Source organism: Aspergillus sydowii (genome assembly GCF_001890705.1).
Source record: "Aspergillus sydowii CBS 593.65 unplaced genomic scaffold ASPSYscaffold_2, whole genome shotgun sequence".
In the NCBI taxonomy this organism is placed as follows: domain Eukaryota; kingdom Fungi; phylum Ascomycota; class Eurotiomycetes; order Eurotiales; family Aspergillaceae; genus Aspergillus; species Aspergillus sydowii.
Genome location: NW_024467860.1, coordinates 579,824 through 594,941, shown reverse-complemented (window position 1 = coordinate 594,941; position 15,118 = coordinate 579,824). Strand labels below are relative to the sequence as shown.

The 15,118-nt window shown below is 49.6% G+C and overlaps 6 protein-coding genes across 6 annotated transcripts; 2 read left to right on the top strand and 4 right to left on the bottom strand.

Moving 5' to 3' along the window:
* Window positions 1-5: 5 nt before the first annotated feature.
* On the bottom strand, window positions 6-3,659 carry ASPSYDRAFT_144585 (DEAD/DEAH box helicase; the record flags this gene model as incomplete). The annotated part of the gene is made up of 1 exon (XM_040841447.1): window positions 6-3,659. The coding sequence occupies one exon, from the start codon at window positions 3,657-3,659 to the stop codon at window positions 6-8; it is 3,654 nt and encodes a 1,217-aa protein (XP_040705719.1).
* Window positions 3,660-4,040: 381 nt separating this feature from the next.
* Window positions 4,041-5,268, top strand: ASPSYDRAFT_145368 (uncharacterized protein; the record flags this gene model as incomplete). The annotated part of the gene is made up of 2 exons (XM_040841513.1): window positions 4,041-4,219; window positions 4,287-5,268. 2 exons carry the CDS (start codon window positions 4,041-4,043, stop codon window positions 5,266-5,268), a joined length of 1,161 nt encoding a protein of 386 aa, XP_040705718.1.
* A 133-nt stretch (window positions 5,269-5,401) lies between these two features.
* ASPSYDRAFT_85605 (putative CorA family metal ion transporter) lies at window positions 5,402-7,519 on the bottom strand (the record flags this gene model as incomplete). The annotated part of the gene is made up of 4 exons (XM_040851542.1): window positions 5,402-5,501; window positions 5,559-5,612; window positions 5,666-5,846; window positions 5,896-7,519. 4 exons carry the CDS (start codon window positions 7,517-7,519, stop codon window positions 5,402-5,404), a joined length of 1,959 nt encoding a protein of 652 aa, XP_040705717.1.
* A 451-nt stretch (window positions 7,520-7,970) lies between these two features.
* ASPSYDRAFT_40468 (uncharacterized protein) lies at window positions 7,971-9,109 on the bottom strand. The gene is made up of 2 exons (XM_040846092.1): window positions 8,606-9,109; window positions 7,971-8,557 (listed from the first exon to the last, which is right to left on the bottom strand). Exons 1-2 carry the CDS (start codon window positions 8,970-8,972, stop codon window positions 8,346-8,348), a joined length of 579 nt encoding a protein of 192 aa, XP_040705716.1. The 5' UTR covers window positions 8,973-9,109; the 3' UTR covers window positions 7,971-8,345.
* A 272-nt stretch (window positions 9,110-9,381) lies between these two features.
* On the top strand, window positions 9,382-12,834 carry ASPSYDRAFT_54860 (DNA-directed DNA polymerase gamma MIP1; the record flags this gene model as incomplete). Its single annotated transcript, XM_040848927.1, has 2 exons — window positions 9,382-9,544; window positions 9,596-12,834. The coding sequence occupies 2 exons, from the start codon at window positions 9,382-9,384 to the stop codon at window positions 12,832-12,834; spliced, it is 3,402 nt and encodes a 1,133-aa protein (XP_040705715.1).
* Window positions 12,835-13,190: 356 nt separating this feature from the next.
* Window positions 13,191-14,824, bottom strand: ASPSYDRAFT_27564 (gluconeogenesis factor YvcK family protein; the record flags this gene model as incomplete). The annotated part of the gene is made up of 2 exons (XM_040844412.1): window positions 13,191-14,554; window positions 14,620-14,824. 2 exons carry the CDS (start codon window positions 14,822-14,824, stop codon window positions 13,191-13,193), a joined length of 1,569 nt encoding a protein of 522 aa, XP_040705714.1.
* Between the last annotated feature and the right edge of the window lie 294 nt (window positions 14,825-15,118).

The following is a 15,118-nucleotide window of genomic DNA, read 5'->3' as shown; positions in this document are numbered from 1 at the left end:
CAATATCACTCAAACAACAACCTTAATTCCTCAATCCTCTCCTTCCTCTTTTCATCCTCATTCCCATCACCCCCCATCAACCCTAGCGACCCCGCTATATTCATCTTCCGCTCCTGGACTTTTAACATCCTTCCCTCGATCGAGTCCTTCACAATGAACCGAATAACGTTTACATCGCGTAGTTGACCCATCCTATGTACACGGTCGATAGCCTGCGCTTCAATTGCAAAGGACCACCAGGGATCCATCATGAATACATTCGAGGCCGCAGTAAGGTTGAGACCGACACCACCTGCGCGAAGACTAATCAAGAGGACGGATGGGGAAGAAGGGCTCCCGCCTCGATTATTGTTTGGGGCCGTAGGAGGGTTTGGCATGCCCGGTGTGCGCGGTGCGGGCGTAGTGCTTGTAGGCGTGGATTCAGCTTGATCGAGCTCCTCCTGGGTGAAGGTATCGGATTTACTGAATTGAGCTAGGACTTCGGCGCGGGCCTTTTGTGGCATTGTGCCATCAAGGCGGACGTGTGAGATCCCGGCCTTAGATAGCTGGGGGGCAATGAGGTCCAGAAAGGAGGTGAATTGAGAGAAAACGACGGATTTTGTGCCGGATGGGACACGAGAGAGGTGTGAGAGAAGGGCGTGGATTTTAGCTGACGTATGGGCGGATGGAGAAAGAGGGTTGATTCTTCGCAGTGAGATCCGAGTTGTTGGTTGAGAGCTACCATATAGGTCGTTGCTATCTATAGAGGAGGTTGGTTCGGCGGGTTCGGCGGGTGTGGAGTTTGGCGAGTGACGGATGACTTCGAAAATGTCTTGCGCCGTTAGGGATGCGCGGCAGGAGAAGCAGCGAGGCTGGACGCCCTTGTCTGTTTGGTGTTGGATATAGTCCTCCAGGCACTTCTTGCAAGCGCTGTGCCAACAAGATGTAACGGCTGGGTCGATCATGGGCTCCTCTGAGCAGATGGGACATTCTCCACTTGACTCTGTTTGGATTTGGCGTAGTGCATGAGCAGTAAATGTCATCGATGGGTCTTGCGGTTCGTTGGAATTGGCGTTTTGAGTCGTTGCCGTGAACCGGCTAATGAGTTCTTGGAGATCCATGTCATCTTTGAGCTCGTTCGCCTGGTCGGCAGCAGCTGCGGCATCTTCCTCATCTGCAACGATTGCCTTGTTACGCGTAAGGATTGGGTGACAACATGTCTGACGGAGACGGAGGAGCTGTGCAAATATTGTCGAGTACGACTTGAGCAGTGTTCCGGCTTCCACATTGCTGTTGAATGTTTGCTTTGCCCGAGTGAAAATGTGATTATAGATTTCCCTTTCCTGCTCTATAAGGTCAACTTCCTCAATTTGTACCGTCCGCTTGGGCAATGGCACCAATGGCTCGCCTTCGGGAGTCTTCATCGTCTTGGTACGCCGAAGGACCAGTGGCTCAAGGACCGTCTGTACAACACTGAGTGCGCGTACGAATTCCTTTGATTCGAATGGTGTAGTGATGAAGGTTTTCCAGAAGGAAAAGTTATTCCACGGCTCCACCTTGAGGAACCTCACCAAGCTGAACAAATCCTCCAAGCGGTTGACAATAGGTGTGCCGGTGAGGACCCATCGGTGTGTTGCGTTAATATCATAGCAAGCCCTTGCTGTCTTTGACCGCCGATTTTTGATAATATGGGCTTCGTCGAGAATGACTCGGAAGAAGTCTACCGAGAATAGGTTTCCTGGTGTCCAGGAGGCGCCTGCGGACATCGCTTGAGTCCGATGCTCCGCAAGAACCACACCATAACTTGTGACAACCACGTTCGGGGCCGCTGCATTGTCGGTAGAGCACAGCTCCCGTAAGTTCACAGCCTTCTCATTTCCATAATACATTAATACCTTCATTGAGCCATCATTGGAGGCTTTCACAGCTTCATTCTCCCACTGTGCGAGTAAAGAAGTTGGCGCAACAACTAGGGTAGTATATGGTGCCGGTACTACACCGGACGTGGGCAGTCTGGTCAAATTGCCGGTGTTTTGGCTTGGGGGAACATTCCTATGGGAATGGACCAAGCTAAGCATCTCGATCGTCTTCCCCAAACCCATCTCATCAGCTAGGATGCCACCGAGACAATGTTGTTCTTGGGCGGGAAAATCGAGACTCAGCTCTCCAGAGTAGGGATTAACGTAAAAATGTTCTATTCCTTCGATAGTCGGCACTTCCTGGTCATCGACGTCTTTCAACGGCCACTTATATTCCTCCCAAAGCGGATGCATCGAATCCTGTCTACCGGATCCCTTGTCATTTTCCTTTGAAAGCATCCAGTGTAGTGCCTGCCTCTGATATTTTCGGAGATCCAAGGCAAATGACGGCGGGGGCTGAGCTTCAGGCATGTTAAAATCGAAGGACTGTGCTTTCTGATAGAGTGCATCAAGTTGATCTTCCTCGAGCTCTGCGGGTTCGTCTTCTTCAGAGCCATTATATCCGGGCTTGGTGGCTTTTTTGGCTTCTTGATCTGCCATTTCCGCCGCGCGAAGCAATCCTTCCTTTTTCTGCTTTTTGGCCGCGTCGTCCTGCGATGTAGCTTGGAGACCGATCTCGTCGAACAGATTCACAAGGGCGACCTGGCGAAGACGCAGCTGTTTCTCCTCGGTGTTTTCTTCCTGCTCAAAAATTGTTGTCGCCCTATTGTCATCCATTGATTGATGTAGTATCTTTGGCTGGAACGCTTCTACTCGCATGTAACACCGAAGCTGCAGATAAATAGTGTCGTTCACTCTAAGTCGATCCGGGGCGAAAACACATGATCCTCGAAACTCACAGATCTTCTGATCAATCAAGGTGGACACCCATTCGGCTGTCTCCCGGGGAAGCCTTCCAACCTCTTGGCCGGCGATGTTCGTGAAGCGTGTGAGCACATCCCCTTTCTGGTTGACCCTTAATTTTCCGGTACGACCACGAGTTGAGAGAGGTTGGGACCTTGCACGCTCAATTCTAACTTCGTCGCCATGTTGGATAAAACCCAGCCCGCTTCTAGTGGCCCACGCTCCTACACCGAATGCCCCGACGTATCTTAGCGGAGGTTGGGATTTCAAACTCCGTCGCGGATCCGCTGGCTCAAAAACTTCCGTGTCATTCTGCGCTGAATATATACGGTTTGCTATTGATAAATTCGATGGGTCTGGCTGTGCGGGGGCTGGTCCACGGGGTAATAATGTCGTTTGACTTGATCCAGCCCTTCCAGATGTCTTCCAGGATCCATCATAGTATATATTTATTGCTTTCTCGAGGTTACCACCGGATACTTTTCGAATCTTTTGTAACGTTTCCTGGGAAACCTCTTCACCCACGATGCTGATGAAAGTCGCTGCATCGAACCCGCCTATACCTTTTTGATCTGGTGATTCGGGGGTTTGCAGGGAGGTAGGGAGTGATATCGCTTGTGGTGCTGGCCCACCATTTCCAGGCATATGGTCTCGCGACGCTAGAGGGAAAGTACGGAAGCCATTGAAGCCATTATCCTGTTCTGCGCGCGAAGGTGATGGTGTCGACGCGTCTAGGGACGCGTCTAGGCTCGATGTAGGGGCCCCAGGTTCGAGAGCGGATTGCGGCGTGTCGTGTGGATCATCAACGAAGAAGCGTCTTTTCTTAAAAGGGCGATCATTAGCAGCGTCGAAGTCCATCGTGTGCCGGAACTATATGTCGTTGAAAACATGGAGGGGGTGATGTGAGAGAATCAAACATGGAGTTGATTGAATTATGCTGGCGATCGTGTCTCGGGAGACGCGCCGACGCGCGAAAGTCCGTTAATTAATATTCGGGCCGACGTCATTTGAGGATTTCGGCGGAGAAAAAAGTACGTTCCTCCCAACACCAACGCCAACATCAGTATATTGCTCAAACTGTTAAACTCCCATCTTTTCTCGCAGATCTGGGGTTCAGGCGTAGATGAATTGCCGTTGATCTAAATTTTGTCTTGCTACTTCGACCGGGCTTACGATTCTGCGCAATCCATCCAACAAAAAGCCGGATATCAAATCTACCCTCAGAGCAGTCGCAAAAACATGTCATTATTTAAGGACGCAATGCGGCCATGCCGCTCGAGCCTCCAATTGCACAGACTCTATATCGTCCCAAAAAAGTCATTCCATCAAATGCGCGAGCTCAGCACAACTCCTACAATAACCGGCGCAGCGGAAGAAGAAGTCCAAGCCGCACAGAGATACTGCCTTACTCTTCTCGAGTACGCAATCGCTCACACCAGCTATACGACAATATTCAGTTCGATGCTAACCATATTTACTATGCAGAAAATATGACCGTCCCTCCTACACTTTAAGCACCTTCATCCCCCGCCAAACGCAACCAACCTACATCGCCCTCCGCGCACTCAACTCCACTCTCTCCCTCATCCCCGACACAACCTCTTCGCACACAATCGGCTTAATGCGCCTACAATTCTGGCGCGAAGCCATCGCAAAGACCCTCGCAGGCACACCACCGAAAGAACCCATCGCTATCCTCCTCGCCTCAGCAATCGATGACTTGCACCGCCGAAGCGGCGGAAAAGCAAAACTGAGCAAGAACTGGCTGAATCGCATGGTCAATGCGCGGGAGCAAACGCTTACAAACGATCCGTATCCTAATCTCGAGGCGGTGGAGAGCTATGCAGAGAATACGTATAGTACATTGCTTTATTTGACGTTGTCGACTATGCCGATGGCTAGTGTTACGGCGGATCATGTTGCGAGTCATATTGGGAAAGCTGCAGGAATAGCGGCTGTATTGCGGGGATTGCCAATTGTAGCGTTCCCGCAACAGGTACAGCAGGCGCAGGGGGCTGGGCAGGGAGGGTCCAGGCAGGGCGCTGTGATGCTGCCGTTGGATGTAATGGCGCAGACCGGAGTGAAAGAGGAAGAGGTATTCAGGCGGGGAGCGGAGGCAGAGGGTCTACGTGACGCAGTATTCACGGTTGCGACGAGGGCAAGTGATCATTTGATTACAGTGCAGCAGATGCTGAGCAACCTGCGGGCTGGGAGTGACGTCGGCCATGATTTTGAGCATGAAGGGGAGGAGGATCATCAGTATGCTGTTGGAGATGGTTCACAGCATGAGTCGCCGCTCGATGAGGTAAACCGGGCCTTTGGCGTTTTCATGCCTGCTGTTGCAACGCGACTCTGGCTGGACAAGCTTGAGAGCGTGGACTTTGATATCTTTAGACCCGAGCTTCTTCGGTCTGATTGGAAGCTTCCGTGGAAGGCTTACATGGCATTTCGACGAAAGTCTTTCTAAAATATCTCTATTGTAGAATGTACAATACCGAAAAGAACTGAATGTACAATATAAAGTCACCGCTCATAGCCTAACAGTAATTGTCATCGGACATGGTCTTGTCGCCGAGAACCAATCCAGATAAATACCAAGATCAGTCTCGCTTGGATACTTTTTGCCTCCTCTGTCGTCTCGAGCTGGTAATGAGGCGTCTTTGCGCCAGCAATACAGCATACCGCTGGATTTTATCCCGCCTGGCAAGATGGGTTAGCACGGTCACGAAAATGTGTTGGGTGGGGGGAGCGTCTCACATCAAAATAAGCGTGGTTGCAAAGACGAAAGGCGGTGCAATTATCCAGAAATACCTAGTCGACCAGATCAGCTTAGGTTTGCCTGGCCATGCCATTCTGATACTTACGAGTCGCTATGGTCGGTAACTCCGGAGAATCTGTCAAAATTCATACCAAAATAGCCCTGTTTGAGAGTAAGCATAGAATCCTTATACTTGATGAGTAGAAAACCAACCGTCAAAAAGGTAAGGGGGAGATACAAGCACGTCACAAGAGTCAACTGCTTCATACTCTCATTCTGGTATGCACCTAGCATGTGTGAATAGAGCAGCCAAGGACTAATTGATGAGGCACTCACCAATTGTGTTGAAGATCAGATCAATCATGTTGTCTGCGGCCCTTCGCATTTGGTCGTATCCCTCAACGATGGTAATACAGTGATCTAGTGCGTCGCCCAAGTATGTATGACACATGGGACTTATTGACACACTCGTGCCACCTATACTCATAAGATTTGGAGTGCTGATCCCGATGTGTCCCGCAGCGGAGGAAGGTGTCGCAGACCCTGGAGGACGGAGTGTTGCAAGGCCAGGCGTGCTGATGGGCTCAGAACGATGGTCTCGAAGAGCATTAATAATGGTCGCAATCGGTTGCATAACGCTGCGAAGGATTGCGATTTCGGAGGTTAGGATATAGAGACTCTTGGATTGGTCAACATCTGGGTCTGTCAAAACGTCGAGCTCAAGATCACCGATTGCGTCTTGGTAGGCTGTGGTCACTGGTATCGCCAGGTCAATAATGGCATCCAATATGGCCTGCACGAGCATGCTGGCATCGCATGACTGGCGTAAAATCGTCTCTGGTTGGGTAAGGCGCCTCGCAATAGGCGCCTCAATCTCCTCTGCACTTGCTTCAAAAAATGAAATGACGCTATTATCGGCGTTGAGAAATATTGAAACTTGTTCAAGTGTCACACCCAGGCCCTTCGGTGCTAGTACAGCATGGCGCTCCATGAAAGCAATCCGATCTTCATTCGGACCACCTCGGTACCGCTGAATACTACGCGCAGCACCTGGAAAACCGGCGATATCACCAAATCTGGGGTTCTTCGAGGATCCATTCATAGCAGACCGAGAGCCAGCTCCATCGGTATTCCTATTTGATGCTTCATTTTTTCGCGATTTTGGCCAAAAGATATCTTTCAGGGCAGCTAGAATAACACGTCGCCGGGTGGGCTTCTTCACAGATACCGATCTGCTACTACTCATCCCGGAGTCTCTTCGATTTGGCCTGAAGGACTCATTATCATCGAGATCCTCCTCTTCTGAGTCGCTCGAGTCTTGTCGAAGAGTGATCAGCTTTTGTAACGTAAGGACCATATACGCATGATCAGAATACCAATCCACTTTGGTGCGATTAGTTTCGTTGATCAGGTCTTCCAGCGCAAGCCTGTGCAATCCTTTTTGGTTACCCAGCACCCTAATAACATCCCAGCTCAGACCATTGACGTTGATCCACCTGCACTGTACCCAGGGCTCCCGCTCTCGGGCCAGAAATTGCTCTATCGTGTCGTTGTCGAGTGCATATTGGCGCATTTCATTCTGTGAGAAGTCCACTACAGTGATATCGCACCGACGATGTAAGCTCGTTGATATTGAGGTCATCCATTCTGCATTATAAGCCGGGAGAGGTCTGGTAGGATCAATACCAGGTTCGGTCCCCGGCTGCCAGTTTGGGTCGTGCGCAACAGTGTCCGGACGGTATGAGCGGGCAGTATTTGCGCGTCGCGCACGGTGCCTGACTGTCTCCTGAGAGCTCGGCCTTGCAGGAATAGTTCGCGTCTCTGGTGACGCAGGCTCCCAGGTGCTGGGGAAAGGCTGTTCCTGCGGTGAACGTGGATGGGCTTCAACATCAGGCACTGATCCAGACCGTGGGGACGGGGTGCTCGCAAATGCGGCATGGTCATGGGAATGAACGCTCATATTGCCCAATACACAAGGTCCCTATCAGAGCCAATGAACGGGAGGATATAATTCAGGAACATCGAGTGAAATTTGATGTGTGCTTTCCAGTTGTTGTCGCGGCTTCTCTATCTCCCATTCGGATCTTCTGTTGTCAGAGATGACGTTTCAGGGGAGGAACAATTCCATAGGGGTTACACCAAAAGATGGAGGGCCCAGCGATGAAAGAAGTCTAGGCAATAGTAATGGAGACAACCAAATCGAGATCCCGAAAGAACGTCCCGAACATACCAGGGCACGTTCCATTCCAACCTTGATGTTTGACTCGGGCCTTGATGTCACAGCTGGACCCTGACGTCTTGGCGCTCTTATCCGATTTGGGACTTATACATATCCCGTCGTCCCTGCCGCAATTATTTTACCCATCCAAATGCCGAGCGGATGTCTTTTACTTCAACTCTATACGGTTACAGGAAATTTAATTTCTTGAACTGTTGTAAATAAGGTATATTTCTCCTTTTATGCTTAACGAAGCTCTAAACCACGGTCTAGACCCCGGCCGTTGCAGGTCTGCCACATGTATAGCTGCAAGCATATCGCGACCGTGCCGCAATTGTATGCAATGACATGTCTCCGCGGGGGTGATGGTGGCGCTTCATGTAATAGCGGCATTCGCCATAGCACCATACCCTATAGGTTCAGATGGGTATGTAATAAGGGGGATATCCCAAATGAGCCTCTTTTTCCAAGGTGTTCCACGAGGCCGATATGATATGCGGGGTTGTACCTCATGGACTAAGGTACGAAGTCAATAGTAAAATGGTTTCCGGATATTCAAGATAGATATTCAAGATGTACCCCTATGCTCCGTTCGCTTTTTGGTAACAAGCTTTATTTGTAAGGGTACAAGATTTCTCTTGTTTCCGGGTGCATCTGCTCTTGCGAGAGGTTTTCGACATACGGGGCATGAACCCCGTGGGGTTTTCCCTGTGTGGTCTGCTCGCTGCTCTTCACTAAATTTCAGTGTCTCGATGATGCACTTATGACAGAATAAATGACCTTATTCGAATCAGAAAATGCGTACAGCTCCACAGTGAATGTACCTACCGCAAACTGTAGTTGTAGCATCTACAGGAGTGTCTATGCACACAGGACACTTATAACCAGTGAACCGCGAGCGTGAATTTGCGCTATCGTCTGTGTGCTGGGCGGCGACTGCATCTTCTCGTTGCCTCGCCAGTACCTTGGCAATAGCTGAATTTCCATCGACATCGGTAAGATCAATAGACTCGATGGGTTCGTTTTCAGGTTGGGACGCTGTTGAGGAAACACTCTGGTTTGTAAGTCGGCGGCGTTTACGAGAACCTGAAGGGCCCGCTTGAGTAGAAGGTCGTCGAGAACGAGGGGGTGATGAGGATGGTATCTCAACTGTTGAGATGCGGCGTCTCTGAGAGGAAGAAGCCTGGTTATCCATGGTTATATGGTGGAAAATCTGAGGTTATCTTCGTTCAAGACCTGTTTAGAGAATAATTCTCCTCTCAGCGATAAACGTCGATTGGAATTGCGAGACAACTGTCTAGAGAATTGCATAAAGACGGAGGAATGTCCGCCACTTCATTGTTTGACAATCCCGGATTCTGCCCAGCTTATCACCTGAATGATAAGGTCCCAACGGTATTGGCAGGCGGTGTGATTATTCTGAGGAATATTATTCTTCCGTACCAACCTGCCGGGTCGGGACTCTTGTTTCCACGATAGGAAAGAGCTTTGGTGCTCACTTCCACTCCGTGTCTCATGTTGCCTCGATTTCCAACGCTCAACCCGGCAACATTTCACTTAGTTTATCATGGAGCTCATACGATTGGCTTTCTTTCAATCGTAATATGCTTAGGAGTCACTGCACACCCTGTTCGAGGGGCCTGACTCGTTTTTACGCTCAGAGACTTCGCGTTCATCCCCTTGTGCAGTCGCATGCCTCGCCACTATCAGTAAGACGCTACAGTTCGCAAGATGGCAGAAACGAGACCCAACAGACACAGCTGGCAGGTATGTTACAATTGTGAATGTGCGGCCAACTCTTTGACGCTAACTTTTCAGTCCCTGCTGCGGCGAGGTTCAACGAGATCGGTGTCCAACAACTCAGCGACCATGTATACTCGCAGATATTCTTCAATAGGTCGAATGCGCCTGATCCGAGTCTAGTCGCCCTATCAAAAGACCATCTTGCGCGCCATGATCTACTTGGGAAAGCACAGGAGCATGCGGATCCGGTCGCCTTTGACCTGCCGGCTCTCCAGGGGCAAACTTTGGATGAGCATTTCTTCAAGCTAGGAATGGACTCGTCGGAGCCATATCTCACTTACTCCAAGCAATATGCGGTAGTAAATTCACCGGAACTACCGCGAAAATGGATCAAGCGCAGTGGGTGGACTAAATATAACAAGGATGGCACGTGGGAGGCCGTGGAGGCACCGAACGAGTCAATGCTCACTTTTGACACTGAAGTGATGTACAAAGAACACCCATTTGCTGTAATGGCATGCGCTGTTAGCCCTTCGGCTTGGTATGCTTGGATATCCCCCTGGTTATTGGGGGAGTCGGAGAACGAAATCCAGCTCGTTCCCTTGGGTGATCCAACCCAACCTCGTATCATTGTCGGACACAACATCGGCTACGATCGTGCGCGCGTATTCGAAGAGTATGATTTGAAGCAGACTCACAATTTTTTCCTTGACACAATGTCTCTCCATGTTGCTGTCAACGGAATGTGCTCTCAGCAACGGCCTACGTGGATGCGTCATAAGAAGAATAAAGATCTAAGGGAAAAGATTGCAAGTGACAACAACTCTGTTGAGCTCGCAGCTTTAATCGAAAATAAAATGCTGCGGGACGAAGAAGAAGAACTCTGGGTTGGAAGAAGTTCGGTCAATTCACTCCGAGATGTGGCTAAATTCCACTGCGATGTTACGATCGACAAGTCCCAAAGGGACTACTTTGGGGAGCTTGGCAGGCCTCAGATATTGGAAAAATTGGATGAGCTACTTGATTACTGCGCTGCTGATGTTGCTATCACGCATCGCGTATATAAGAGGGTTTTCCCAAATTTCCTTGAGGTTTGCCCGCATCCTGTCAGCTTTGGTGCTCTGAGGCATCTCTCCTCAGTCATTCTCCCGGTAAATCAGAGCTGGAAAGAATATCTCGACAATGCCGAATCGACATATCATCAGAGGTTGGGCGATGTTCAACGGCGGCTTGTGGAACTATGCGATGAGGCGCTGAGTGTCAAGGACGATCCCGAAAATTATAATAATGACCCCTGGTTGCGACAGCTGGACTGGTCGGGCCAGGAGATCAAAATGGTCAAAGGCAAGAAGAAAGGAGACGCTCCCCGACCAGCTGCTAGGCAGAAGAAGCCCGGCATGCCGCAATGGTATAAAGACTTGTTTACGTCAAACACATCCGATATCAACCTGACGGTAAGGACGCGGATCGCGCCCATACTTCTCAAGCTCTCATGGGATACACATCCGTTGATTTGGTCGGATAAGCACGGTTGGACATTCAAAGTTCCTCGCGAAAAGGCTCACCAGTACGAGAATCAGCCTGTTGTTGCATGCGATATGTCCGAGGAAAAAAATGCAGAACTTCAAAATGATAGAAGGCACATCTACTTCAAACTTCCTCACAAAGATGGACCTCAGGCGCGCTGTGTCAGTCCGCTCGCCAAAGGTTACCTGCAATATTTTGAGCGCGGCACGCTATCGTCTCAGTATGCCCTTGCCAAGGAGGCATTGGAAATGAATGCGTCTTGTTCTTATTGGATCAGCGCTCGTGACCGAATCATGGGTCAACTTGTCGTTTATGAGGATGACGTACGGTCTCGTGCTCCGAGCAAGAAAAAGGATGAGAAACTAGGATTCATTCTGCCTCAAATTATTCCAATGGGAACTATCACTCGAAGGGCCGTTGAAAATACGTGGCTTACAGCCAGTAATGCCAAAGAAAATCGTGTGGGCTCTGAGTTAAAGGCAATGATCAAGGCTCCGCCGGGCTACGCCTTTGTTGGCGCCGACGTCGACTCTCAAGAGCTATGGATTGCAAGTCTAATCGGCGATGCTCAATTCCAACTTCACGGCGGAAATGCAATTGGATTCATGACCCTGGAAGGGTCCAAGGCTGCTGGAACTGATATGCATTCACGTACTGCTAAGATTTTGGGCATTTCTCGCAATGATGCGAAGGTATTCAATTACGGCCGTATTTATGGAGCCGGTGTCAAATTTGCGGCTACTTTACTACGCCAGTTCAACCCATCCATGACTGAGAGACAAACCCAGGAGGTAGCAACCAAGCTTTACAAGGAGACGAAGGGTGTCAAAACTACTCGCCGCCTTTTGAGCGACAACCCCTTCTGGCGGGGTGGCACAGAGTCCTTTGTCTTCAACAAGTTAGAAGAGTTTGCCGATCAAGAACGGCCACGGACTCCAGTTCTAGGTGCTGGTATTACTGAAGCTCTGATGCGGCGCTTTATCAACAGAGGTAGCTTCATGACCTCGCGTATCAACTGGGCAATCCAATCTTCCGGTGTGGATTACCTTCACCTACTGATTATCTCTATGGATTATCTCATCCGACGCTTCAATATCCAGGCCCGTTTGGCCATCACTGTCCACGACGAAATCAGATATCTTGTCAAAGAGGAAGACAAATATCGCTCTGCTTTGGCTTTGCAGGTTGCAAATGTGTGGACGCGCGCCATGTTCTCGCAGCAGGTTGGTATCGATGATTTGCCACAATCCTGTGCCTACTTCTCTCAAATCGACATTGACCACGTGTTGCGAAAAGAGGTTGACATGGACTGCGTAACCCCATCTCATTCACACAAAATTCCCCACGGCGAAAGTCTTGACATTCTTCAACTCCTCGACAAAAACGACCAAGCCTGCCTAGACCCATCAATCACCCCAATTTCGCCACCAACGCCAGAAAAGTTCAGTTACACACCTCGAGAAACCGTAATGTCTGCACTTCAAACCTCCAATAATCCGGCTCTTATAAAAGCTCAAATCACCAAGGATGACAAGGAACTTCGAGAGATTATAAGAGAGGTCACTCAGGCAAATACTCCCACCAAACAAACAACGACGCGGTCGAATACCCGCACAAAATCAGCCAGTGGTTCCATAGTAGCAGCTGAACCCCAAAAAGCAATTCTCATGGATATCGGTTCAGGGCTCTACGGCGGTGACTTTCGAGACTTCCCGCAGGGGAGCAGGCCTCCCCAGGTCAATTTCGGCCGTCAGACTTGGAAATCACGCCCGACGGCGAGAGCATAATCATCTTCAATTTCCTTCCTTTAATTCCCCCTTTCATTTCGTATGTATATGTCATTTTCTGTACGGTCTGCCAAGATCTTGCATTGCACTTTTTATATCCTTGATTATACTTCACAGATGTACTATATGACTTACGAAGCATGGGGGCGGCGTCTGTGGCCTGTTGTGTGGAATCAAACTACGAAGCTATATTTTGGATTAATGATATGGTGATCATAATGTGAGATGTAAATAATAAATTCGATCTACTTTATCTACGAGTCTTGTCTCTTTTTCTGTCTAAAAAAAGAAAAAAAAGAAAATACCCCAACCCGCATCTTGTAACTTAAGCTCAACACTACTCATGAAACAGGTCTCTAAACACCACTTTTCCTCCCTGTGTCCAATGTATTCCTCCTACTGGCCGCGCCCCTCAACATCCCATCCCCTTTCTTTCCCAATACAACCTCCAGCGCCTGAACCAGGCCTGTGGAGTCATATCTCATCCCAACGGGGATCTCAATCCCAGTCTCGCCTTGAGTCGATACAATTTTCCGCCCGTAAAGACGAAGGGTCTCAATACCCAGCTCAGAAAGCCGGTCTCTGTCGACGTGCGGTGTCCCTGGCCCTTCGAGATGAAGGACGTGCGTAACATACGAGGTGTAAGGGAGGGAAAGGCCTCTATCATTCAAAGTTAAGGACGGAAATGCTTCAATATCTGAAGCGGATGTAGATGTCGGCGTGGGTTCGAGCTTCATACGTCCGCGACTCTCCTCGCCCGCACGGGTGATTGCTTCGACGAAATCCATCGCCGAGAATGGGTCTGAAGGCGGACCGGTCTCTCTATCTAGAGAGCCGTTTAGGATTAGAATCTTGTGGCGCGCCGGGCTAGAAACGATGGCTTGCCCGACGCCTTGGAGGACTAAGCTAGGGATGAGAGAAGTGTATAGGGAGCCGATACTGTATATAATCGCCTGCGAATCGCGCAGCGACTCGAGAACGCGCGGGCTGGCACGTGGTCTAATTTCCTGGCCGTATGGGTTTATATACCAAACTCTAGTGATGCGGGCGGGTAGGTCCTCGTTTTCGGACTTGGAGAAGTTAATGCTCTTCTTGCGGAGGTGGGGGAGGAATCCTGGCGGTTGGTCGTCTTCGTAGACGGCTGTGTCGAGCACGTCGGATGGTTCAGTATAGTCAATTCCCTGATCGATAGATGTGTTAATTCCGTCGTCCTGCAGGGCGATGTTTGGTCGTGGTGATGCCGGCCGAGGTGGAAAGCTGGGATGAGAAATGCTGTTTTGGCCTACTATGATGGTTCCGTTGGCCAGCGAGGCGGAAATGTGGTGGGAAAAGTTCGAATTAATTGCAGGAATCACGCGAATAAGGTCTGAAGGGACATCGCAGATGTTGCTTAGTAGATATATAGCGCTTTCAAAACTCCCGCTGAAAAGCCGTGCGCCTGTGAGGAATAGGTTGCCAACACTTGCAGAGGAAAAGTCGAAGGTTGACGATGGCGGTCGAGCACGCTTGAGAATCTCCAGGTTAAGAAGGTTGAAGAACGACCTGATGAGCTCCTTCTTTGCTGGAGTGATCGATGTCCATAATGCTGATGTACCATCCACGATAGCAAGCCACTCACTATGAGCGGAATCATCCGCTGGCAGTCTATGGTTGAATAATGTCTTGATTGCTGCTCGCTCTGAATTAGGAGGCGAGGGTGGAATCAGTCGAACTAATCTACCTGTGCAAGTATTAATAGCGAAACGAGCAAACCGTGAAGGACAATTGTGAATCCAAGATACTCACTCCTTACATCACCAATACCAGGCCCGCCAAAGATTCGGATCAGCTCCGATGATGAGCCTCCATTGTCACTGATCGGGATGATATAGCTTAAGGAACAATCCTTGCTTTGCCGAACAGAATCGAAAACATCCACGAGGTTATTGGCAGCACTCCCTCCAGAGAAGACCACGAGGCCCCTGTTTGGGGCAGAGGGCGTGCCTGCCATAGTAGTTGTGGCCAGCCAGTAACGTGGCTACTTGTAGCTGGTGTGTTAAAATATAGTCGAGCGACTGGAATAACGAACCCAAGGTGAACCAAACAGAGCCAAGATAAATAAAGATAAAAGTCTTAAGGGCGTGAGGGTGATATATATCTTTCCCCCACAAGTAGGGATACCTGTTCAAAAAGGCCACGAAGTTAAAAGCTCGCCCCACATCCAAGGTCCAGTCGATGTTCTATGGTCTTTGAATAATAAACAGAAGGCTTGGATGAAATCCGGATTAAAGATGAAAATAGATGG

Bases quoted from the DNA above. Each gene is read 5' to 3' on its own strand.
- ASPSYDRAFT_40468 (XM_040846092.1), bottom strand. From the start codon at position 8,972: ATGGATAACCAGGCTTCTTCCTCTCAGAGACGCCGCATCTCAACAGTT. The intron at 8,558-8,605 runs GTAGGTACATTC...GATTCGAATAAG, and splicing joins TGCTACAACTACAGTTTGCG to GTCATTTATTCTGTCATAAG.